Source organism: Sciurus vulgaris (genome assembly GCF_902686455.1).
Source record: "Sciurus vulgaris genome assembly, chromosome: 1".
Classification (NCBI taxonomy): domain Eukaryota; kingdom Metazoa; phylum Chordata; class Mammalia; order Rodentia; family Sciuridae; genus Sciurus; species Sciurus vulgaris.
The window spans coordinates 209685572-209711164 of NC_136461.1; the positions used below are offsets into that span (position 1 = coordinate 209685572).

General features: G+C 52.0%; 1 protein-coding gene across 1 annotated transcript in view; it reads right to left on the reverse strand.

Annotated features, from left to right (window-relative positions):
- Positions 1 to 212: 212 nt before the first annotated feature.
- The window catches only part of AGO2 (argonaute RISC catalytic component 2), an 87704-nt gene continuing 62323 nt past the window's right edge, over positions 213 to 25593 (reverse strand). Inside the window, exons 5-19 of the mRNA XM_079106861.1 lie at positions 24502 to 24638; positions 23684 to 23818; positions 22871 to 22958; positions 21495 to 21642; positions 20678 to 20797; positions 20417 to 20539; positions 17690 to 17823; positions 15637 to 15821; positions 14189 to 14348; positions 11184 to 11274; positions 8819 to 9013; positions 6794 to 6928; positions 2694 to 2795; positions 1391 to 1590; positions 213 to 1189 (exon numbers count right to left, since the gene is read on the reverse strand). Of these exons, the coding sequence (XP_078962987.1) occupies positions 1081 to 1189; positions 1391 to 1590; positions 2694 to 2795; positions 6794 to 6928; positions 8819 to 9013; positions 11184 to 11274; positions 14189 to 14348; positions 15637 to 15821; positions 17690 to 17823; positions 20417 to 20539; positions 20678 to 20797; positions 21495 to 21642; positions 22871 to 22958; positions 23684 to 23818; positions 24502 to 24638 (2062 nt within the window). The 3' untranslated portion in view covers positions 213 to 1080. The remainder of the gene's footprint in view (positions 1190 to 1390; positions 1591 to 2693; positions 2796 to 6793; positions 6929 to 8818; positions 9014 to 11183; positions 11275 to 14188; positions 14349 to 15636; positions 15822 to 17689; positions 17824 to 20416; positions 20540 to 20677; positions 20798 to 21494; positions 21643 to 22870; positions 22959 to 23683; positions 23819 to 24501; positions 24639 to 25593) is intronic.

Consider the following 25593-nt stretch of genomic DNA (forward strand, 5'->3'; position numbering starts at 1 on the left):
ACACGCAGTCCCTTCCCGAGGTACAGGCCACACAGTCCACACTGGGGGCAGATGGCTGTCACATGGAGTCAGTTGCATATTCCTGTACTTAAGCACTAAGAGCCACAAGAGGTGGCCTGTCTCCAGGCTCTAACACTCCTGATATGCAAAACAGGTCACAAGAAGCACCCCGTAGTCAACAAAAGGAAAACAGCATCTACCTATCACATTAATACTGCAAACCAGATATATATATTCTTCTCTTACATTAAAGACATAACAGTGAAAAAGGATTGTACTGTATTTATCACCACAGACCCGTATTCTTTAGAAACTTTGGAAAATAAACATCACAGTCCTATAGGACAAATCTTATGATTAGACTGTCGGTATATTGTCTTTCTTCTCTTTTTAAATAAATTGTTAAAATGGCACTTGTCTGCCAATCTCTCTGGACATGTCACTGCTGTAAACACACGTGGCCCTTCGTCTGCCACTGCTCCTCAGCTCACACTGTGAGGCAGGCGGTGGCAGAGTGAGACACACCTGTGGACGCTGCGCATGGCCAACTGCCCTTGGGGCCGGAGCTCGTGCAGCCAGGCCACAGCCACGCCACTTGGAAATCAACTTCAGTGACGACATCAGAATGTTCAAGGCTTTAAAACCACAATGTTTTGTGTTGCTTTCACTCTCAGAGAACATTCACAGCTAGTTTGAGCCCATCAATTTCATAGAGAATTATGTGTTAAAAACAAGTAAATTGAATGACCAAATAAATTAAAAAATGTTTTAAAGCCCTGAGTTCATAGACTGGTTTTAGGAGATTTTTAGGAAACACGGGACTCTATTTTAATAAGCAGCTTATAGATTTTGGCAAACCATATTTCCTACGACAGTGGGGTCTCATACAGGTCTGCAGTTCAAAATCCAAGTTTGAAATCTGGGACGGAAGGCAATCTGGAAAATGGAGAATCTGATAGAATCAATGACGTCTCATGTTCGATGCTGGCTGTCACGGAAGGGCTGGGTGTCTGTTGGTCTGAGTGTAGCTGGTCTCATGTGAATCCAACTTGGTACACAATTGCTAAACACTAGAACACGTCAAGCAAAGTACATGGTGCGCAGCGTGTCCTGATGGACCTGGACGGCCTTGGCCAGGGCTTGATGGTCTCGCCCATTGCTCTGCCCAGAGGTATGGCTTCCCTCAGCACTGCAGGGACAGACACAGGGAATGAGAGAGAACACAGCCGTTACTTGACAGGCACCTGGGGAGGGGGGCAGCGTGTGACAGCACATAGTGCATGAGTGGTGCAAGGCTGCCACGTTCAGGGACCTGTGTGCCTGGTGGACACAGGCAGCCGCAGGGGTCCCTATCAGAAACAGTCCCTGCCCCGACAGGCATGAGACTCACCTATCATGTTCTTTGTCCACCAGGTGGTACCTGGCCCGGAAGGCCACCAGGTGAGCATAGTAGGCTGGTGCCGGGATAGACACAGAGCGTGTGCAACGCACATATGTGTGACATAGCTGGTAGGTGAGAATCTGCAGCTCGTCGGAAGAGAAACGATTGTCATCCCAGAGGACGTGGTAGTGGGAAGGCCTGCTTGTCCCCTGGAAGCAGATCAGAGGATGAGATAAGCCAGATGCACTGCGAGATCTCTCCACAGAACACTGCAACCATGCTCGAAGACAGAGAGACCATCCCAGGACTGTCCAGGTGGTGTGCCTGGGACACGGGGCAGCAACACTGGCTCCCTGGGCTCCCTGTGAACAGCCTCCACATCTCACCAGAAGTCTCCCCACTAGAAAGTTCCTGGGCAGAAAAGCCAAAGAGGCCTGAGAGTGAGGGTTCTCCTACCAGGATGGAAACTAGGAGGGGCAGGCAGCAGAGGAATGGCTCAGAAACAACGTGCCTTTACAGAGCAAGCTGCCCAGAGGGGCTGTGGGGGACCACAGAGGGCAGGCGATCTGTACCAGGAACTCACAGAAAAACCTTTACGCTCTCTACCTTTATTATGTTTTTTTTCTTCTTCTTCTTCTTCCTTTCCTTGTGAACAATGCTTCAAATGTGTAAAAATACACATTTGGTCTCAGGTCTACCCAAATGGCCATGGCCCTAGGCTGCAGTCCTCAATGGACATGGCACTTTGGTGGCTACATGCATGTGTGGTACCCTTGGCCAGATACAGGTCTCCTCCCTGAAGGAGCCTGATGGGGTCACAAGGAGACGGCAACTGCATCTCCTGGTGCCGACACTCGCCTCGAGCCTGCCCAGCAGCAAGCCTGTGTGGAGGGGACTGCAAGGCTGGCCGGCCAGGGCTGCCTCTCCAGGCACCCCTACTGCAGCAGCTTCCTGGTGGCCTCGTGAATACTCAGGTCTCATTTTCTAGCTCACTAAGCTCCAGCCACAATACACCCTTTGTCCCCCTCAAGTACCCTGGCACTCACTGCTCCTTCTGCCTGGACCTCACCTCATCCACACTGGAACTTAACTGGGGAGGCCCTGGTGGCCACTCCACATGGTCTAACCCAGCACCTCAGTGGTTCTTTCCTTCCAAGTATCTGACATGGCCACAGTCTCCTGGGTCCCAGGTTAACCACCCATCTCTCCTAGCCAGAGTATGAGCTGCGGGTGGGGGGCAGGCAGATCCCTGTCTGTGGATGACATTGTAGCCGACGCCTCAGACTATGCCAGTGGGGCCCTCCATCCTCACCTGGATGCCGGCGTGACTACACAGGTAGAAGTCAAACTCGGTTGGATGGGTGATTTTCGTGTCCACAGTTGTGCCAGCTGGAATGTTCCCACTCTTCCCAACCTGTAGCAACATAAGAGCCTCATCAGACATGGCAGGGTCAGCAGGACACAGTTAGCAAGCAAGCAAGCTAGTCCATACCAGGCTTTCTGGCCAAAGCTGCCCTAACAAGCAAGTTTTCAAATTGCTTAATGCATGTGCTCAGAGTACAGTGTAAAATCTACCGGGTACCGATGACTGGACTTGCTCTGTCTTGGCTGGCTTTTTGCCCTCACGCCTTACAAGGCTGCACAGCCTAAATGCAGTCTTCACTGAAGCATGATTCTAAGAGGGCTCCGGCACTGCTGGTGCCACTCTGACCTGGGGTCCAGGGGTACTGCCAGCAACACACTGAAGCAACATGCTTCTACAACCAAGCCAGGCAAGGACCCTCTGCAGGCCAGTGCCCAGCACGTCCACACAGCATCAAGGCAGCAAAGCAAAGCCCTGAAAGCTGGCAGGGGCTCCCACAAGTGGCTGGCTCCTGGCCACTACCTGCAAGAGAGCAGTGTGGCTTCGTGAAATGTTGTGGAGAAGCTGTAATAAATACAGTTGCTCAGTAATCTAACTTGAAGTTTGTAATTGTGGATTAGTTGGCCAAGATCCCCCTATTACAAAACCCCTCAGTGCACATTCCTTGCTCATTCACAAAGCCACCTATGTATATGTCATTTTTAGTTATAAAATATTTCAGATATATATACAAAAAAGAAAATCTCCAGTGTGCTCCCTTGGTAGCTTTAGATTCATTATTTCACTTCTTGTTAGTGTTTAAAAAAAAAGACAAACCTTCAGTATGTCAAAATACATCTCATACACACACACACACACACACACACACACGCATATTTATTTATTTATTTATTTATTTATTTATTTATTTATTTATTTATTTATTTATTTTTAAGTTGTATTGGACACAATACCTTTATTTTTACGTGGTGCTGAGGATTGAATCCAGGGTCTCATACATGCTGGGCAAGTGCTCTTCCACTGAGCTACAACCCTAGCCCCTAAACCTTCCTTTTTTTTTTTTGTGGTGCTGGGGATTGAACCCAGGGCCTTGTGCTTGCGAGGCAGGCATTCTACCAACTGAGCTATATCTCCAGCCCCCAATTTTTTTTAAAGAATATTTTTATTAGTTGTTGATGGACCTTTATTTTATTTACTTATACATATATATGTGGTGCTGAGAATCAAATCCAGTGCCTCACACATGCCAGGCAAGCGCTCTACCACTGAGCCATAACTCCAGTCCCTCCAATTTTTAAAGAAACAAAAAATCTGGGCTGCGATTCTAGCTAGTCAGGAGGATGAATCAGAAGGATTGCAAGTGCAAAGTTAGCCTTAGTAATTTAGTGAGACTAAAGACTGAGGAACGTAGCTTAGTGATAAAGTGCCCCTGGGTTCAATGCATGGTACCCCTCCCCTCAAAAAAGTCATGTTAGGCTTGGGTCTCTCATTCCCAAGATAAGAGTCCCAAATCTGAAACGCTGTGGGTCCTCAAGCACTGTGGGTGAGGGACACTCGCTCTACACTTTTATATCTGTTACCCATTCAAGGCTACATCAGCAGTGTATGTCACTGTTTTTGCAGATTTGAAAACTCTTACATATGCATCACAAATACATATGCTACTTGCTTTTTTACTTAATACCACAGTTGAGAAGTATCTACTTGGTATGATGTGTTGATTTTCCTCTGCAGCACAGAATGCTGATATATAACGCAGCACAATCTTTCCTCCTGTTCAATGGGTAGGTAAGTTTACTTCTACTTTTGCCATCACAAGAAATATGTCTCCCTGCACTCAGGCATGTGACTTTCTCCAGGACAGACACCCAGATCATGCTGCAAGGTAGCTGTGGCTTGTGTTCCCTCAACCATGCGAGAGCTTTCATCATGACAACCCCCCACTCCACATCAGGGGCTGAGCCATGTGCTTAGTGTGAATCAACACAGTTAAACCTCTCAACATCCTCGCCTAGTGGAGAGTGATCCCAGCAGGCAAAGGGAAGCACAGTCAAGCAGCCAGTGTGTGCGAGGGCTAGAATGGAGCCCAGGCCACCTCCCTCAGACCCTGTACCCTTCACCCCACCACAGTACCCAAGTTAGAAAACCAACCTTGGCATGTAAGCTGATTCTCCCTCATTCTTAATCTCTGAAACGGTACAAGTGTTTTCCTTGAAGGTACAAACCTTACCTGAGAAACTCTGGTCTACACTTATAAATATGCCAAGTAACTTTTGGCCTCTGTGTGTTCCACTGCACTTAAGACGACATGTTACTGAAGGTCTGAAGGATGTGTCTGCGAAGCTCCCTGGGCCCAGGACCTTCTAAGAACAACTGTATGACCCCTTTATGATCTATGCTGGTACAAGGTCCTCTTCCATTCCCTGTGGAGTCACGCTTGGTCTATCTTCAAGGAGGCAGGTTTTGATTTTAATCTCCTCTCTTGCTTCTTCATTTCTACTAATTTTCCATTCTGGGAAGGGGGAGAGGGTGTAGGTGTTTCCAGGAATAGCTGCCTTCGGAGCCTCCTTGCTTCCTGGCAACGGAGACCTGGGGACTGAGAAGAGGAAGGCGCCCAGCCGCAGGGTGCTGCAGCTCCCTTGGCTCCGGAATGGAATACTGGGGTCCCTTCTTTCTGTCCTGTCTTTATTCTCACTCATGGTCATTGTTCTTGTTTTACACTGAGTGCATCTAAGTCTAGAGGCTGTGCTGTTCTAGCTGCACTGCACAGGTTTGCTAGGAACCTTCTGGTTTTTGTTCATTTCCAAGGGCTCTGCAATTTCCATCCTCATTATATGTTTAATGCATTAGCTACTCAGCAGTAAATTGAAAGTTTCAAGTGTTCTTAAACTTCATTCCTACTGATTTAAAATTTAATTGTATAATGATCAAAACATAAGGCTTATTATACAAGAAGTGAGGTATGAAAACGCGAGAAACTTCTCTGTCCCGGTAGAAAGCCAACTTCTGCAACCCTTTCGTGTGTCCCAGTCGCTGCAGACAGGGTTCTATCGAGTTACTGCATCAGATCATTCTTTTCACTCTTTCAGTTGTCAGTTCTCATTCATTTTTTGCCCATTTCAACTTCTGATGAAATTCTGTCAGTTTTTGCTCCACTTTCTTTCCCCTTTATATAATTTTAGGTCAGAGTTCTGGGTACATTTAAGATCACAGTTGCTTTTGTTTTAAATTTTTTTAGTTATAGATGGACACAATATTTTTATTTTATTTATTTATTTATTTATTTTTATTTGGTGCTGAGGATCAAACCCAGTGCCTCACACATGCCAGGCAAGTGCTCCACCACTGAACCACAGCTGCAGCCCCAGGTGCTTTATCTTGATAGTGAATTATTTTGTTCACAAGACAAAATATCCCCTTTCCTCTCTGTAGCACTTACCTTCTGCCTCTTCCATTTACACAACAACACTGCCTCCTTGCACTGGTGTGGCAGTAGGGCCACCAAGGCTGAGCTGTTACTCCCCTTCAGCACCGAGTGCATCTAAACAGCCACGGTCTCGCCCTGCTGCCACCAGTGCGAGGGCGATGGTTCTCGGTCTGGGTCCTGCCCTCCTGGGCACTCTTTCTTGGGCAGCTGCAGGACCATGAGTCCTGTTAGGCGTGTGAAAGACGCTCTCGGCTATTACAGACCTATGAAGGAGCTCCTCAGAACCACCCTGCACACTTCCCAACACCCCCTCGAGGGCCCCAGCTGCCTCCATCCTACCACACTCTACGGCTGCCCAGTCCATAGCTGTGTGTTCAACGGGTTCTTAGAATCTTTTGGTATTTCATGAGATAAATGACATTTTGTGACTAGACCTTTCCCAGCTCTGCGAGATTCACGAGATAAAACCGCTCCCAAGGCAAGGAGAGCCATCCAGGACACTTGGGGCAGGTGCCAGGAGGCTCTGCAGAGCGGGAGCTCTGAGTGTGGCTCAGGTCCAGGCTAACAGGAGGGCCCAGGACCCTAACGACCCTGTGTCCCCAGGACATGCCGTGGAGCTCACCCGTTCGTTCTTGTCAGTGCAGAAGAGCCGCGTGTGGTGTCTCTTTTGCACCACGATGAACGTGATCCCTGGCTGGTAGTCCTTTTCCAGCTTAATGCAGGCCTCGCGGATGGCCAGGAGTTCATGGTGAAGGACCTGAGGGGAGAGCAAGAAAGGCAGGCTTCGGAGTCATTCTAGGCCTCATACATCTGGAAGTAAACACCTTAACAATAGGTACCACTTAAACGCAAAGGGTCAGGCCTTCCAGCTCTGCTAGTATGTGCCTGGACACAGAACTTCCTGTCTGGCTTCACGTTTCCATTTATACAGCGGAGCTAGGGATACCCAGGTTTCACGGCTAACCAGTTTTAAGTTAGAAAGTGCATGAAAATGACGAGCCCAGCACCTAGAATATTCTCAGGTACATTCCTCAGGGGCACATAGAAGACTTACAAGCACTAACCAATTCAGTCATTCATTAAGCTGCTGCTTCTTTTTTTATATAGATCCAATGTAAAAAAACACTGGCTTAGGAGTCAGACCTGAATTTGAATCTGAGCTCTGAAACCAAATAGTCATGTGGAAAACTACACACTTTGACCCCAAACCTACCTGTAAAACATGCTTGCACTACCTGAGTCCTGATGTGAAGACTGGGAGTGACGGGCAAAGCCTAAGTACCGGGCACTTTGAATTTTCGTTACTGTTTTGAGAGAGGGTCTTGCTGTATTGCCTGGGCTGCCCTTGAACTCTGAGGTTTAAGCCGTCCTCCTGCCTCTGCCTTCCAAGTAGCTGGGATGACAGGTACATGACTCTGTGCCTGGCTACACTATAGATCTTAAGCAAGTCTCAACCAAAATACTGTCACAACGTCTCAAGAACATACCTTAAGTTCTGGGTGCAGAAAACTCAGTTGTGGGATTCTGTAAGACAGAGTGCTCAGAGTGCTCAGAGTCTAGAAAAGCAGGTCCCTTCTCTAACAGGGAATGGGACTGTGATATGGGGGAAAAGGGCTAGGAGCTCAAGGGAGGGAGAAGAGTCCCCCTGGGGGAGCCCAGAAGGTTTGTCAAGAGGCAGTGGGCTGGCAGCACAGTGGGACCCTGGGCTGTGAGGGCACAGAGGGAGCTGCCAGTCCAGGTGCTACAGCAGTTCAGAAAGGCCACTCGGTCAAGAAGCCGAGTCCATTCTTCTCCAGGGGATCTTGGACTTTAGGAGCATGAGCCACTGTTTCTACAGGGACCAGGAAGGCAAATGTTTGCGCCTTGCCACATGGTATCAGCCTGTGACCAAGGGGGGCAGCTTCCTGTGCACCTGGAGCCTCTAAAATGCACAAGGAATCCTCCAGGTGTGGCCCCCACTGCTATCGCTTCTTAACAAAGCACTTGCTCTGGGAGTGAAGAAACACTACCCCAAGCTGACGGGGAGAATCTCAGGGTCAGGATGGAGTTCTACTGCCACTGGCAGGGCACCGTGACCCCCTGACTGCTGCAGGTACAATCAGGAGAATAAAGCCATTTCCATGCCCTCACTCACCCTTGTAAGTGAGGGTGCTCTTACCCTTCCGGACCCACACTAGGCCCACCCATCTCTATGCACTACTGTACCAGGGTCTGCTCACCCTGCCACTGTGGCACCCCCTCCAGCCTGTCCCTCACACACAGACAGGAGGGTTCCCGACACAAGGCCCCTGTCTTGCAAAGACCTTGCTCCCCTGACACCTCTTCAAAGCCTGTGACAGCACAGGCCGTGTGCTATGCTGCTGAACCACTACCAGCCAGGTGCGACCCTCACTTCCATGTCTCCAGTGCCCAAGCTCACACCCACACCTCCTCCTCTTCCTCCACCCTGCCTCTGCATCACGGGCCTGAGCAGGGCCAAGGTCTACATAATCCTGTGTCCTGCAGACTCCACCCCGTTCACCCTTCCACACTTTGACCACATCAACCTTGGGCAGAGAGCCGCTGCATCAGTCTGCATTAGCGTACTGGGGAATAATCTCAGACACCTGATGAGGATAGAAAGAGGCTCAAAGAGTGGACACCCAACCTGCTGGAACTGGCCTTCGGAGACGCCGTCGCGGTAGAAGATGATGCGGGTGGGCTTGAAGCGTGTGGACTTGTAGAACTGGATGAGCAGCTCACGCACCATGGCGGCCAGGTCCTGAATGATCTCTTGCCGGTGCTGCTGCACACGCACAGTGGCGCAGTAGCGGTTGGGGTGTGCATCCATGCTGCCCACGACCTGTGGGAACACGCACCGAGCATTTCGCAAGGCTCTCCGAGGCTCCCTCTTTCAGGTATGTGTGGGAAAAGGCCTGCAGATAGGCAGAAAGGCCTCCAGTTGGATGTCCCAACACAGCAAAATGGCAGTGGTGTCCTTGCTTCCTCTGAAGGTTTGGTAACTCTTTTCTGAAGAACTCTTGGCATTATCAACACACAGCAACCCAGATTTTGATTCTCAGGAGGGGTGGAACCCAAAGGCCAGAGCTGTGTGAGCCAAAGTATGCAGATGCTCGCCAGAAGCAAGCGAACGGTGAGCCACGAGGGTATGGCTCTCTGGTCAGGGCAACAAGAAACGCCAGGGTCAATGGAGCTCAGCCCTATGGGACAAGGACCAGGCACTCCCAGGCCCTGCTCACCTCTGACTGGGAGGCAAGCTCCTTATAGTGGAAGGACCGAGGGAAAGCCCAGGGAAAGCAGGCTCCAGGAAGCCATGCTTCTCAGGAAACCCACACAGGACAGTGTTCCCAGAGCTAGCCCCAGACTTCTCGCCTATATCCTGCCTTGGGCCAAGATTTTCCTCTCAAACAAGTGAAAAGACGGACCCCGTAATGTTAAGTTGATATAAACAGAAATAAATTAACATAAACAGAAATCCGTTTCTATTTATTGAGAATTTGGGGGGTCGGGATGAACACAGATTTCTGTTCCTAAAAACTTGAAAAAAACCCTCTGAAACCCAGAGACAATATTCAACACTACGCCACATTTGTCCAGAAAAACAAACACTAATAGGGATAGGTGAGGCAGGAAGATGGCAAGTGCCCGGAGCTGGAGCCCAGAGAGCTAGCTGGGGCGCAGAGCCCAGCTCGGGAAGCCCCAGGAGCCTCCTCTCTGAACTCAGTTTCCTCCTCTGCAAACCTGAGCACAAGTCAGCCGCCTCGAGCAGAGCTGCTGAGCTGCTGCTCTCTGTCCGAAGGAGGAAGGAGCTAAAAAGCACTCAGCAAAGCAAGAAACGCTACTCACACGGGACGTGCCAGGACCGTGGTTGCCAGGACCGTGGGTTACCGGGCCAGGCAGCAGGACCTGCCTTGCTTATGTGACACTGATTTCCCAAGGTGTGCCCCACCCACATGCACACAGTGAACACGGCAGCTCCCTTCCTCCCAGGGCTCATCTGGCTTTCCCACGCCCTGACAGATGCTCCTGCACCAGATTCCCTCCAGATTCATGGGACGATGGCCGCGTGTCCTCAGCACCTGTCATGAGCCAGGCACTGTGGTGGGGCTTAACTACATTGCCTCACAATACTCTTTAGAGGCCCACAGTAGTTTCCTCATTCTACACAAGTGAAAGCTCAGGAATATTAAGCTTAATTGGCCCAAAGGAACGGCAGAGAACAGGGAGAGGCTGCAGGCTGTGCTTCCATGTTCCTTGCAGGGTGGGAGCAGGGCACCCACATTTATGGCCCTCAAACTCCCATTCCTGCCAGCAGCCCAGCACTGCTTTGAACCACAGGCGCAAGAACTCAAGGTGGCACCATAGGAAACCCACTGGCTCCAGACAATGACCAAATGATGTTTTTTCCACTGCTACGAGGCTTTTCAGTAAAGATGGCTCTCAAGTGACCCCCTTTGCTCTCTGCACTCCAAAGCTTAAAACCTCACTATCAGGAAGGCATGTTTGGTTCCATCTTTTTTAAAATAGAAGGCTGGGATGGGGAGATAAATCAGTTGGCAGAGTGCTTGCCTTGCAAGCACAAGGCCCTGGGTTCAATCCCCAGCACCGCAAAATAAATAAATAAATAAATAAATAAAATAAAATAAAATGAAATGAAAGGCCACTAGAACAGTGATCCCAGGTCCTCCTGAGAATAATTGGCACTGCTAAGCAGCAATGTTGAGGCCCAACTGAAGAGGACGGAAGGCCAGACGGGCAGCCAGTCCACATGTGTCTGTGCACAGTGCTAGTGCACACGACTCAGAGCTTCTTAGAGCCTGTTCCATGCCACCCGCAGTGTCCCCTTCAATCACCTATTTGCCATGAGGCTCTGAGCTCACTGAGCAGTTGGGCAAACCTCCATGTACTTTGGCCACATGACTGCAGAGATCACAGGTGCCTTGGTGGTCTCTGCAGGGTCCTTGAGCACCAGGCCATCAAGAGAGGGCTCAGAAGAAAGCACTGACACTCACTGCAGCAATCGAAGGCTTCTTCCCGTCCCCTGCAGGTGGGTGAGTGACATCTGCTCCCAGAAAGATCACGGGCTGCTGGAACACTGGAGGCCTGCAGAGGGAAGTGCATTGGAGGCCAAGGCTCCGGACATGGCCCGAAGCTCTGATGATGTTAGTTACCACCACTGCTACCTGGCTATACTTTTGAACAGAATTTTTACCTTTAAAGGTAACACAGTAACCTCACAGATAAATAACATGAGGGCTGAAATACGCCTCAGAGTAACCCTGAGGGAGTGGACCACGGATGGAATGCACCCCACCTGGCCTCACCATGCCCTGCTTAGCCAGAAGGCAGGAGCAGCGGGAAGTCCTGCTGCAGGTCTTGGCATGCTGTTGCTGTCAGGGTGCTCAGAGTGCATAGCAGCCTGTGACACCCTCATTCACATGTGCAAATCACCTGCAACAACAAAAACCACACCTACGCCAGCCACCTCACCTGCTTTGCAGTCAAGCTCCCTGAATCTCCTAAACTCGTTACTGCCTCCCAGATTCCTAATCAACTTCACACTCCATGGCAACCAGGTTACTCTTTGCAAGGTCTCCAGGGACCTCCACCTCAGCTGGTCCAATGGACCCACACGCTGAATAGTATTGGAAGAATCCTATGCCTAGAAATGTACTAAGACCTCATTAAGTCATCTCATGACCCAGGACACACTTTCCCAAGCATTCAGAGACCTGGCAACCTTCCTCCCTGGCCTCACCTTCTGTCTCCACTGTTGCTCCCCATGACTTTTAACACTAGACTTCCCAGCACTCAGTTCCTGTTACTCTCACCCTTGAGAGATCTCATCCAACTTCCTGGCTTTGACTACCACCCAGGATTCCAGGATTTCGCTGCCTCTGGACATTAGATGTCTCCTTCCCACATTGACACATCATATGCACACAGGTGCTCTCCAGAGGCCTGAGCAGTAAGCCCAGGGCCCTCAGCTAGGAGCATGAACTTGACCTCTCTGGAACAAGGCCAAAGGCTGTGGAGTCATCCTTGCTTCTTCCCTTTTGTTTAAAGCCCAAATCCACTCTGCCTGCAAGCCCCAGGGGGCTCTATCTTCAAAACAACTCACAGCCTGGGTGCTCCTTCTCCGTATCTGCCTCCAGCCTGGCCCAGGCCCGCAGCACCCTCCACGCAGAGCCACAGGCGGCCTTCCAGAACACAGGTCAGGTGTGGTGCAGCAGCTGTAGCCTACAGGAACCACTGCACGTGTAGCTTTCAGCAAAAACAACCTCCACCACTCCCATGGCTCCTGCTGCAGGGCCCTGGAGGCCACACCCTTGGCCAGTGCTCTTCTCCCAGGAATCCACTTGCTTGACACCCTCCTGGGAGGGCCCTCTCCCCTTCACAAAACCCCATGTCCTCACACTCCTGAGTGCAGCCCCTGCCACTGGCATGCCAGGTGAACGTCCTCATGGACCATCTCCCCTCCATTAAAGGGAACAGCTGAGGTCCCAGTGCTCACTCTGCGGCCCAGACTCCTCGCACACGACAGGCACTCAAAACCACAGAGCCTGTTGGTAATGGAATTACTCTTGGTTCGCAGCTGCCTCTTGGTGTGTCCTCACTTGTTCCCCTGAATGCGTGAGTGGAGTTACTGCTTGCTGCAGAGCCAGGGTCCACGTTCAGGCAGAGTCCAGGTTCATTCTGCATCACCACACCTCCTCCCCCAGCTAGGAGGGCAACGCAGCCGTTCTTAAAGCGTGTCCCCTAGCCACCAGCATCAGCAGTGCAGAATGCCATCAGAAGAGTGAGTTCTTGGACCCAAATCCTGAACTGCTGAGTCAGACACTGTGGTTAACCAGACCTGCAGGGGAGTCTCACGCTGCACTCTAGTGTGGCCCCAGCATCGAGTGCTGGAGGTGTGGTCCCCAGTGTAAGGATATTGAGAGGCAGGGCCTAGCAGATGACGATCAGGTCACTGGGACATCATCCTGGGAAAGGACTAATGCCCATCTTGCTGGGGTGAGTTAGTTACTGTGGGAGTCATTACAAAGTTTCCTCTCTCACCATGTGACCCCTCTCCTCCATGCACATGAGCTTTCCCACCATGATGCCATTCACCATGAGACCTCGCCAGAAGCCAGGGCTGGCAGCTCACTCTTGGACCTCTATTGTGCCTTTAAATAAACCACTTTTCTTTGTGAACTTCCCAGCATCAGGTATTTCTTTATAACAACAGAAAATGAAAGGAGACACTAGGATAACTCCAGAGCAGGCTGGAGATCTGCACACAGGTGGTGCCTTCTCATCTCTTTTACACCAAGACAGTTTGGTTCACTGAATTATCTGGCTGCCTTCACCATTTTTGTTATTTCTATGTTAAGACAAGTGCCTGGGTCTTTAATGATAAGACCTCAACACTTGTTGCCATGAAGACTGCTCCTTTTGCCTGTGCTGGAGGCCCTGGTTTCTGAGGAGTGGCACATGTGTACTTGGCTCTGCCCTCCAATAACCAGGGCAGCAAGCCAGCTCCAGGGAACTCTGGAGGAAGGCACAGCTGCTCACCCCCGCCCCCATTCCAGAGACAACGCTGGCAGCTAGTGCTCAGTCAGACTTCCTGGACTGGCCTGGGATTCACCAACAGTGGTTCCTATGTGGCACTTTTCTGTCCAAAGTGCTCCGATCCTAGCATCAAGTATCATCCTTTGTCAGCCTCTTGCAGGGGGCACAGGAACATCCTGCTCCAGGTCCTGCAGGTGAACCGGGCATCCCTGTCCTGGTCATTCCAAGTGTGCCCTGCTCAGCTCAGCTGCACAACTCCTGGCATGGGAAGAGCACCCACTCCGGCCCTGCACCTGCCCCCTGCAGATGCCCCTGGTCCCAGAGAGACTGTGTGTAGTCAGGGCCCTTGTCCCCAGCACTGTCAGCACTGCCCTCGCCCAGGCGCCTCTGCACACCTACACACTTCCCCGCCCCACTGAAAACCATCCATGCACCCAGCACGTGGGCAGAAGGGCTGGCTCACCTGCCCTGGGGCAGCAGGATGTTGTTGACGCCCCCCAGCTTGACATTGATCTTCAAGCAGAGGTTGGACAGGGTCTGTGGTGTGGTTCTCTGCACGTTTTTCATCTGCACGCACTGCGTGGCCATCCCCAGCACCGTGTCACCCACACGCTTGACTTCAGCTGCAGGACACAAAGGTGCAACGTCACAGATTCTGCCAACGTCCCTTCCTTTGCTGGCATTAGGGCAGCAGCTGTCTGCAGCTCTCCTACCCCCCAGCCCCCACCTGAACTGCACTGGCACAGCTGCAGCGCTTTCTCTGGACATTTTTTGGCTGAGTGACTGCAGTCACCTACGTGAGAGGACCTCTGGCAGGTGGAAGGGCTGAGCTTCTGGCTGAGTGCTCTTCAGCACCGCTGTGCACCTGCGTCAGGCTTACCCTCAGCAGGATGGGACGCAGGCACATCTCACCCCACCAGTCTGTAACCAAGAGCGCTTAAGTGACTTATCCAGGGCCACGGGCAGAAGATGTGGCTCTGCTGAGCAGGGTGACATCTTCTACCACAGCACAGGCTTGAGTGATCCGGTATAAAAACACTCATGCCCTGGGAACCCTTGGCAAACGCAGCTGGCATCAGAGAGCCCTGGCCCTGGAGGCCCTCCGCACACAGCTGCTGGCTGGACTGGACGCTCTCCTGGAGCAGCCCGGGGAGAGCGGCTCCCAGGCAGTAGTGAGAGCACCTCGACACCCACTGCTCACTCGTTACTTCTTGTTTGGAAGTTGAACTTGGAGGGGAGAAGCAGGCTTTCACTTGTCTGTAACTGGCCTCTGACTAGAAGGTAAACCTGCGGGTGACCCACCAAGCCCCCACGCCTCCTGGGCCCTTCTGGGCTCCGCCCTGCTGCCAGTGGCTCTCCCCGGCGGTCCACATCGTGCTCTCACCCTGGCCCCCGACACAGGGCTATGTCTGATTTCTCTGTATTCTCCAACGGCTGGGGCAGCACCACAGGGCTTGGGCTACCATGGTTGGAAGATTGTGCGACTGTCCTTTGGCATAAAAGACTCTGAGGAACTTCTAGAGAATTCTGAGGTGGGTTTAGAGATAACAAAGCGAGGCTGTAGTGGGTGTAGGAGCTGCTGGTAGCGTCCTGGGAGATACTGCCGAGCTAAGGAACCCTGTTTCCGCTCCTCTGCCAGCGTTCATGTGGCATGGTGCACACACCTACTCTCTGGCTAAATTCTAGGCTGTCCGGGGTGCTGGCTCCTCAGTACTGTGACCTCGGATGAAGCAATGAGGCTGACCTTGGACACTGGAGTGCAGTGACCAGGAGCTACCTCTTCCTCTTCAGACTCATGGACGGACCTGAAGTAAATGCTCCAGTGTGGCAGAACATGAGGGTGCCCAGGCTACCAATAACTCCTACAAAGGCCACCATGGCCCCTGAAGCCAGCAGTCACCAGACACTCACCATACACAGGGGTCTTGCCAGGCAGAATGACCACCACCAGCTGCAGACCAGCGTAGGTATTCTTCAGGTGCCGGAACATGGGCTCCACACTGTCCGCTCCTTGGGCATACTTGCAGAAGCACGGCTGGCCCTGGATAGGCATTCCAGCATCTCTTGAGATCTTTCTGAGTTGCTCTGTGAAGGACCTGAGGAAGAAGGTCCACTTTGTTAAAATGCACAGCTAGTGGCAAAGAAGTTATATCAACCACAGGTCCTAAATAAAGAGCAAAAGGTTCATGAAGCCGAAGTACATTCATGGTCAGAATTAAGTTTCTTAAAGTTCTAGACAATGCCAGAATTCGAAGCAGCGTCTACCAAAACATCAACCTATGAAAAAGATGAATATATAAACATCCAGGCTACTAGAAAGGTACTACAGTGGCCAGGCCAGCATCAAACAGCAGACTTCCACCTGTGCTCAAGCTGTCTCCCTGGTTGAGGCTCCCAAGGTGCAGAGGTGTCGTCCTTTCAAAGCACCATGCCAAGCGGTTGCGGATCCCCTGCGGGCCAGGGCTGTCCCTGCGTCAGGTGAGAACTTGGTCTCCCCACAAGAACGCCAGGTGCGTTCAACCCGCGCACTGTCATCCTGGCTCCTGGGGGAACAGCCTGGACTTGTGACACAACTATAATAGGAAGGAAATCAACCCAAGGCAGAGGACCACCCGCAGCCAGGGCGACTGGTGTGGAAGCTCAGCGGGGGAGGAGAGGAATCCACTGCTTCTATGTTGAGCTTAGGAGGAATCCTGTGTCGACTTCTACAATCAGGCAGAGGACACTGCTCCAGCACAGCTGGTCCGCACCCACTTCCCCACGTCTTGCCTCTGCATTTTTATCTACATGTGCCCATGTGTGCCTCAGCACCATGGAGCTCCAAGCGAACGCCAGAGGACAGAACGGAATCAGTGACAGGCTGGAGAGCTGCCTGACGTCCAGGCTCTCCCGCCTCCAGAGCCTTCTCTCTGATTCCAGCCCATCCTCCCAGCAGTGCAGCCTTCAGGGGATGATGGCCTCTCACCCCTGGGTGGCTACGCTGAGCGCCACTGCTTTTCAGAAGGCCCCTGGCTGGGCTGGTCAAGTTATCAGCTATACTCATGGGCTCTGCAGCTCCACTACTGCCCCACAGACAGGGGGAAGCAAACATTTCATCTACCTTTTGAACTCCAGCGCAAAAGCACGAGCTATGAAACTGTCCCGATACCAGGTCAGGACAGGTCCCTACCAGCACCCCTCTGCTGAGTGGTCCTGTGCACCATGCAGGGTCACAAATGCCACTCTCCCTCCTTGTTTAGATGGTTCTCCTTGAGCAGGAGATGCTCCCAAGGCTTGCCACCTTGTTTTACCATCCGCCACTGTCTCTGTTCTCTCAATTTACAGAAATATCAAACTTTTTTTTTTTTTTAATTTAGTTCATGAATTCAATTTCATTTGTTTCTACATTTATTTACTGACTTAGTGACTTATTTGACACAGGTGCTTGCTAGGTTGCCCAAGCTGATATTGATCTCCTGGGCTGCCTCCTCAGCAGCTGGGACTTATGGGTACCACCACTACAACAGGCATGGTCCTGAGCCACACGCCAGCCCCGTTTTAAATCCGTCTTATTTTGAGGCAGGGTCTCGCTAAGTTGCCGAGACTGGCCGGGAACCTGCAGTGCTCCTGCCTGCCTCTTCCGCACTGCTGGGGTCACAGGGTGTGCCACGCAACCGGCTCTGTCTGCACTTACAGATCCATTTCCCAGGTACCCTTGTTTGTAATCTGTGCTACCTGCTCATGCTCGCGCCCATGCTCACAGTGGTCCTGTGGGCAAGATGCACACCAAGCGGGCCAGAGCTCCTGGTCTGGCTGCCCCAGAAAGCACTCTCTGATAGGGAAAGGCTGACAACCCAGACATCAGGATCCCAGCAGATGCTCTGGAACATGAACAGAGCCAGTCTTCCAAGTAGCCATTCAGCTCCTCACATCCCCATACCCAGCAGAACCACTGCCAGGCACATCTGGTTTTCAAGCAGCTTACTTAAGATGAACTTCTGTGCACTGGCGCTGGGGTGCGAAGCAGGCAATGGCCCACACCTTGATCTCGATGCCCGTGTGGAACTGCTTGTTCCTCATGTCCCAGACACCCTGGACAGGGGTGGCAATCGCTTTGTTCTGCAAGTGTCGAGAAGAGTATAGGAAGAAACAATGGTGAACACATTCCTCTGACCTTGGACTGTGTTGGACCTCTCACCAAAATGATCTGAGAACAAAAACTTAACCTGTGAGTGGTCTCCTGTCTCTCACAGGACCAGTGTCATAGACAATCTGCACACATTTGCAGAACGGGTGGGCAGGGGATGGTGGAGGCTTGCGGGGGAGCTGGATGAAGAGGAGATGGATAGGTGCTGAGCAGAGGACAGATGGAGGGGGTGCGTGGAAGTTAGGCTGGGAGACCAGGAAGGCCAAAAACTCCACTCAGACTCATAGGGAGCCTGGTGGGACACAAGTGTCATGTGAGGGTACAGCAAGGCTTCCTGCTGTATAAATGCTGCCTTTATGTTACCTCCTCTGCTATCAATGAAGCTGCCAGAAAAGGCAAGGAGGTCTAAGTCCTTCTCCCCAGCCCTGTGGCCAGTGCACGGGCACTCAAGGACTGAGCCCATAGCTGCTTCTACTTTGCCACTGCTTACAGTTGTGCCTGAAATGGAAGCTACTCCCACTTACAAAGAGAAACACGAAGCCATGCATCTGTGTAAATCTTGCCATCTTTCCACCAAAAAACGACCAGCCCTGATACCACCACCTAAGGAATCTCTGAACTGCCTCCATGTGATCCTCCAGGAAGGGCCATGTGTAGGAGGGGACTATCATCCCAGGCCTGTGGGCACCATGTCAGGACAGCTGTGCCTGGACTGCTGTCACATGGGTTCCTCTCAAGATTTTCTATACAAGAGCCACCCCCACCCCCACCCCCACAAGAGGTGATGGTTAGAACGATCCACATGGCTCAACCTCAACTGAGACTTGGGGCTGGGTGGCTCTCTGTGCTGCAGCTTCCTGTGCACTGTGGAATGTTGGTCTCTGCTCAGTGGGAGCCAGCAGTTCCTCTAGCCCTGAGCTGCAACCATGATTCCAGAAACTGCCAGATGTCCCCATGGGGTGAAATAGCCCCTGGCTGGGAGTCTCTGCTACATGCCCTGTTTACGAAGGGCACCTAACTTCCTGTGCTAACAGTGCACAACAAGTGAGGGAGGTGATCAAGAAAGTGTCCTCCAGTTAGAAAGCTTCAGAGATCTGAAGAAGCATGCTCATTTAGAAACATCACGAGCTCCTCTCATCCAGTCGGTTCTAAGATTTTTGCAGGCTGGTTACAAGAGCTATTTTGCTTTCTAGGACGTCCATCTTCACTAAAAGACAGAACACCACCATGAAGTGGATGGGAGCATGGAGCAGTGTGGAACATTGGGCTTGAAGAAGTCTTCATTCCACCGCCTGGCCCTGGGATCGCTCCGGAGCCACTGGGACCTCCCTCTCCTCCTGGGCTGGGGAGGGGCCAGGTGCTATGTACAGTGTCCAGGCTCACAGCAGGAGGCCTGTTCAGAAGTCCCTCCAGGACGGGGAGCAAGCTGCAGCCCATGGTCAGCAGTGGAATACCACACAACAGTCACCAAGAATAAGACTCCCAAGAATCAGACAGCACGGATGACCTGTGAGACCTCTGTGAGTTCTGAAGGTAAACAGGATAGTGATAACAGGCAGGGTACAGTGTGCTTGATATGCTACTATTTAAACAAAAAAGCATGAAAAAAATATAATAATCCCTGGGTGGTTTTACAAAAGAGAAAGATGACATGTTTTTCCTGGGAGGGTAACTGCATTCGCACCCTAACATTGCAAAAAAGAAAAAAGAAAAAAAGCAGCGGCAGCGGCAAAACAAAACCCTGTTACGGGTCTTCAAGACTGAAGTTTAAAGTTGTGGTAGGTAAAAAGGAAACAAAGACAGGTAGAGTCCTCCCCCAGGATTGGCTGCCAGGGAGATGGTACCTCGGATGCTCAGGCCCAAAGGCCCAGGCATGGCCCCCAGGGCCATCACCCAGGACCTGCCCACAGAATGCTCCATATTCTGCATCCCAGCGGAAATGAGGATACTCTTCTCATGAGGCCTACTAGGCTCAGTGGGCAGGACACCTTGGGTCACAAGTGACAAAATCAGGTAAAACTGGCAAAATCCAAGTGCTGCTGGGCATGGTGGCCAGGCCTGTAAGCCTTGCAACTTGAAAGGCTAAGGCAAGGGGACCACAAGTTCAAGGCCAACCTGGGCAACTTTGAGCCTGTCTCAAAATAAAGTTAAAAAGAAAAGGGCTGCAGGTGTCGTCAGTAGTAGAACACCTGCCTGGCATATAAAAGGCCCAGGCTTCAATCCCTAGTACTAGGAAAATAAATAAATAAAACAAAAAACCTAAGTGCCATGCTTGCTACCAAATACCCAAGAATCTAAAACTAAACAACAGGCGCACAGAAGAAGCCTCTAGAGAGGAGCTCAGTACTGGGAGAGCACAGATCATGTGAAGAATGACAGTTTCAAAATTCTGATGGGATAAAAATGAGATTTTGAAAGCATTATGGATTATCTGCAATCTTTCACAAGGCACCAGGAAAGTCAGGTCTTCTCAGGTCTTTACTCCTTATGGGGCAATCAAAGGAGGCTCGGAGACTGCTGCCCACAGTGCCAGGCACTCATGCACCCTCTCCACTCCGCACCTACCCTGCCCCCATAGAGGATGGAGGGCGGCTGCAGGACCCGCCCAGTCACGTCTGTCATTTCGTCTTTCACCATGATTCCAAATTCACGAACGTACGGGTCTGTATTGAAACTTGCACTTCGCATCTTGAAAAGGGAGAAAAGAGAAAGCCTAGAGTCACGAAGGGCCTCTGTTCCTTCTAGCAGCCAAGTCTATCTAGAGCACAGGAGGTCTCCTAGCCTTGGTGTCCCACGCCAGGACCAACCCCCAGGACACATGCTCACCAATTTGCTGATCTCTTCTTGCCTATCGGGTGCCGACCTGGCAGTCGCTCTGATCATGGTTGAGGTCTGATTGTCTGTTAATTTTTTTATACATCTCTGTCCTGCTACTATGTTACAGACCTACAAAGAAAATATGGAAAGGGGTCAACAACTGTGCCATGTGCAGCCAGGAAGCAAATGGGAGTCTCAGTGGTGGAGCCCAAGCACCAGCACAGGAACAATAGTGCTGCACTGTGAATCCCTTCTGGTTCATAGCAGAATCCGCTCTAAGGAAACCCAGCATGACACAAATGTGCGGGCCATGGTATTGACTTCAGCCTGCCAGGCACGTAAGGCATGTAGGGCCCGGCTCCACTTGAAGAGTTCTGGGGCTCTCTCCAAACATCAGTGGTATCAACGTAAAAGGTGTGCATGTGAAACTGGCTGCCCAAGAAAAGGTCTGGGACCTGGAGAAGCCAAGGCCCCGAGCAACCCCAAGACTGACATGCAAGGATGAGTTAACATGGCTTGCTGCCGTGTGGATCTTTTACCAAGGAAGGCAGTTTTCAAGTGGCCTTATGGCTAGACGGGAAGTGAACACCCAGCACAAACACCAAGCACTGACTGTCCTGCTGGGCACAGGCCCCAGACCTCATTCAGACCGCACACCAATCCCACCAGAGCTGCTGGTCCCATTCTAATAAGGGGAAACCAAGGCTCAGCAGTATCCACCAACTTGCCCAAGGTGCTGTAGCACCAGGTGATGACCAGGTTGGGACCTTGGTGTTCTTGAGGCTGCCAGGCCTGGCCCACCCATTTTCTTCTCCAAGCCACTTGCCTCCAAGGGAAGGTAGGTGTGTTTCTGTTCCTGTCCGACTTGTAAACATGGGAGGTGGGGGTAGCGCAGAACCAGCTTGTGCCTGTCCTTGAAGTACTGGGCTACTGTGCATTCCACCGTCTGCCCACTCTCCTGCTGCAGTGGGAACCTGAGGGCAAAGAGGTGGCTCAGACAAGAACCTCCTGAGATGCTTGGAGCAGGCGCTGGAGCCTGCACGTGCCCACCCAGAGCTGTGTTTTGTGCTTGCTTTGCTGGGTGATCTGAGGAAAGCAAATGTCCAAGGATCTCTGGGAGTGGAAGACAGGCCCTGTACCCTGGTTGACCTGAACTATTCCCGAGCCCACCATTCTCACTGTCTTTCCACCTGTGGAAAATAAAGAATGCCCTCCACTACATAGAAGTGATGGTCACGAGTTCACCTTATGTCCACAGTAAAGAAAGAATTCGGGATAAATGAAGACAAGCTCAGAAACCAAGGCCTCTTTGTGCTTCTCAAAAGACCATGTGACTCTGAAAATCACTCCTATGTCTAGGCCCCACATGCCCACGAGGAACTGAGGCCTCCCAGGACAGGACGAGGACAGAGCAAGCCCGCTATTCACTGCCCTGTGCATGCTGAGGGGTGCTAGGGAGCAGGGTGGGAGAGTCAGCTGATGTCCCACACATTTGGGGAGGGTGGCCCCATCTGAAGACAAGGCCACACAGCTCGGCCTTTCCGTGCAGACTCCTCTGCTCCATCCAGTCCGCCCAGGCTGCAGCCTCTGCCCAGAGGGAGAAGGCATCAGGCCAGACCCGGCTGACCTACTACACCACAAGGGCCTGGGCAGCTCAGAACCCCCAGTGCTGTGCAAGAGGTCAGGAATTTCCCATACAGGACTATAAGGTAAGACTGGGATCAGCAGACCCCAAATAGGCCACAGGGTCCAAACCTATCACTCCCCTCGACCCCCACCAAACGAGCCCACATTCAGCCTGCAACAGCTCTGCATTCTTGTAGCCAGTGATGGACAGCATGGATGTGGACACTGAAGTATGAAGTCAAAGTGACAAGACAGCAGAAGATAGACACACCAGGCAGTTAGATGGGGCCAGTCTAGGCCTGACGGCCCTGGGGGTCAGGACCATGTCCACAGCTGCCAACTCTTCCCAGCACCACTCACAGTACTAAAACAATGACCTTTTGCTGTGAAAGCAGGAAAGATGATAAGAAGCCCGTCGCCCACTACCCCACACAGGTGGAACTTCAGTATTTGGGTTTATTTTATCAGATAAGTTTGGGATCTACTCAGTCACATAAGGTAGGGTATTGTCATGTAAAAGCGGAACGAATGACCCTGCCCAGGAGGGGCCAGAGTTTGAAGGGACAGCCATCTTACGTTTGGTGACTGGCAGGCCGCCTGGTCACGTTGCAGACACGGTACTTCCTCTTCATCTGCCCGCAGTGCGTTATCTCCACCTTTAGACCTGGGGGACACAGCACGGCAGTCAGCATCCAGCATCTGCAGGCCGAGTTCCACTTTAGGAGCCACTGTGCCTACAGAGCCAGCCGTGCGGGTTCCAAATCTGCTGCAGGGCTCCCAGGGAGGGTGTCACAGGCCACCACAGGACACTGAGGTGGAGTCCACTTCCCTACAGGGAAATGTGGCCAAAATCTGAGGTCTTTGTCAAAGCTGTAAGACAAAGCACCCCCAGCCTGGGAGCACACGCACGACACGTGGAGTGCAGGCACCTGTGCTCCCCTTGGGATCATCAGCGCCGATGGCCCTCTGCTGGCAGGTGCAGCCAACGCTGCTACCGACCGGCAGAGGTGAATCCTGGACCACGTCTTCTAGAGTGAGCAGACACCAGGCTGAGCAGACACTACAACGTGAGGGGTCAGAAGGCCACGGATGAGCAAGCATCCTGCAGTCTTCTGAGGACAAGCCGGTGTCACCACACTGCCACTCCGAGGCTGTTTCTAGTCCTCACATCTGCAACTTGGACACTACTGACCCAACCCACAGGGAGAGGCACTGAACTAGGAATGGCCACTCTGACTTTGGGGAATGAATGGGTTTCAACCATCTCTGCTACCTTCTCCTGCCACCTCCACCTCCCTCCACGTGCAAAGAACAAGAACTCAGAGGCCTGGGAGGCCCAGGAGGGGCTGCCCAGCCCTGTAACCTGGTAGTGGTGGGGGCGCTCATTACCTTTAATTTCTTTGGTAAACTTTACCCTTTGGGAATCTGTCAGAGGTTTTTGTTGTTCTTCAATACTTTTAAAATCCAAAACTTCACAAACGAACTCGATCACTGGCTGCGCCTTGTAAAATGCTGTCGCCGATACTGTGGGCGGGAAAGGAAAGGCGAAGGCTTGTCTGCGCCCCTGCAGGTGGGCCCTGGCAACCAGAGGCTTCGCAGGCCAGCCCTCCACCACCTAAGAGGGGCAGAACCAAGCTCAAGGGGTTCAACAATAAGGGGTTGGCTGAGCCTAGGTGGAGTCACTGCTGATAAAATTGGTTCTTAAAACATAAAGCCTAATAATCATGACAGCCTGGGATTTTCTGGTACCTTCTGACAAACAGTACTGAGAAGTTGTTCAATGAATGTGCTTCTGAGCAGAACAGCATCTCAGGCCTTTCTAGAGCTTTTCACAATATACTAACTCTCAGTTGAGAATTCCTGTCCTCAGGGAAGGGCAGCCATGCCCAAACCGGCACATGAGACCTGCCAAGGGAGGCCAGACATGGCTGGCCCCTGACTGTTCTCAGGCCTTGCAGCAACTTGTGAGCCTGAGGCACCAGGGTGGGAAGTCCGGCATGCAGTGCCAAACCTGCACCTGGCAACCTCAGCAGCACCAAGGGCCATGGTAGAGGCAGTTCCTTGGGCCTCTGAGAACCACTCCTGACCGCAGACCGCACAGGTGCCACAGGCTGTTTTTGGAGCCCGCCAGCAAAGTCCTTCCAAGGTCATGGCTCTTCCACGTGGTCCCCAATCCACCCACAGTAAAGGCCCAGGGCTTTGCTTACCGTCTATATTCAGCATCATTTTCCAAAGAGAAGGTCGGACCGACTGATGGAAGCCAAACCACACTTCTCGGCCTCCACCAAGAGGATTGGAGCAGCCCTCGGAGGCAGTGAAAAAGGAGCGACCCACGGGGGTGTACCTGTAACCAAGAGGGGCCTCGCCTGGTCACAGCACAGCCAGGAAGGGGCAGGCTGACTCCGTGTCTGCCCTTCTTCCACACCAGTCAGCCAGGCAAACACACTCTGACATTGTTTTTCCTTTGTCAGCTTGCTTTTACTATGCTGCCCTCCAGCCTGTGTTCACAGCTGACTGAGGGACACTCTGCAGGCAACAGCCCTGGGGACCCGTGGCACTGCGGCAGGGGCAGCATGAGATGTTCAACATATTACACAGGATGGAGACCCAGGGGACTTTTCTCCCCAGTGCTGGTGTCAGCTGGGCCAGAGACCCACGGTGGTCTCAGCTCAGGGATGCGTGACTGGTTCTCAGAGGGTGTTCCCTTTGTGAGTCTCTTCAAAGACAAAGGCACCTTGGGGAAAAGCTCTGGCTGTGGCTCAGAGCCTCCAGGCACAGGAGAGGCCTGGCTTTGCCTGGATTTCCAGTCCTGTCTTCTGCCCACTTCTGCTTACTGTTTATCACAGAGCAGCAGTCATGCAAGTCACTTCTAGAACAGGGCTGTGTCAGGTACATGGGGCATGCAGGTAGACATGAGTGGTTTAGAAGTGCCAACAACTACCAGGCCGAGGCAGCTGGACTGGCCAGCTCCAGGTCATGGGGCGATGTGGCTTTGAGCTGTATGGCTACTGTGGATGTCACTGAGATGCACGACCCAGCTTTATTCCCTGTTCTGCTCAGCTGTTCAACGAGTGCCTCCCATGCATCGGGCACCTAGAGACAGCAGGTGGCACTGAGCTCACTGCCCTTGGAGCTTGAGTTTATACGCAGGGGATAGTAAGGTCAGCACAGGAAGATCCACACACCTCCTGCCTGGAGTGCTGGCCTAAACCAGGGTCACCTGGAAACATTCTCTAGGGCAACCTCACCTATGGGCTGCCTGGCGTGTGCCACCACACCTGACCCTGAAAGAGGATGAA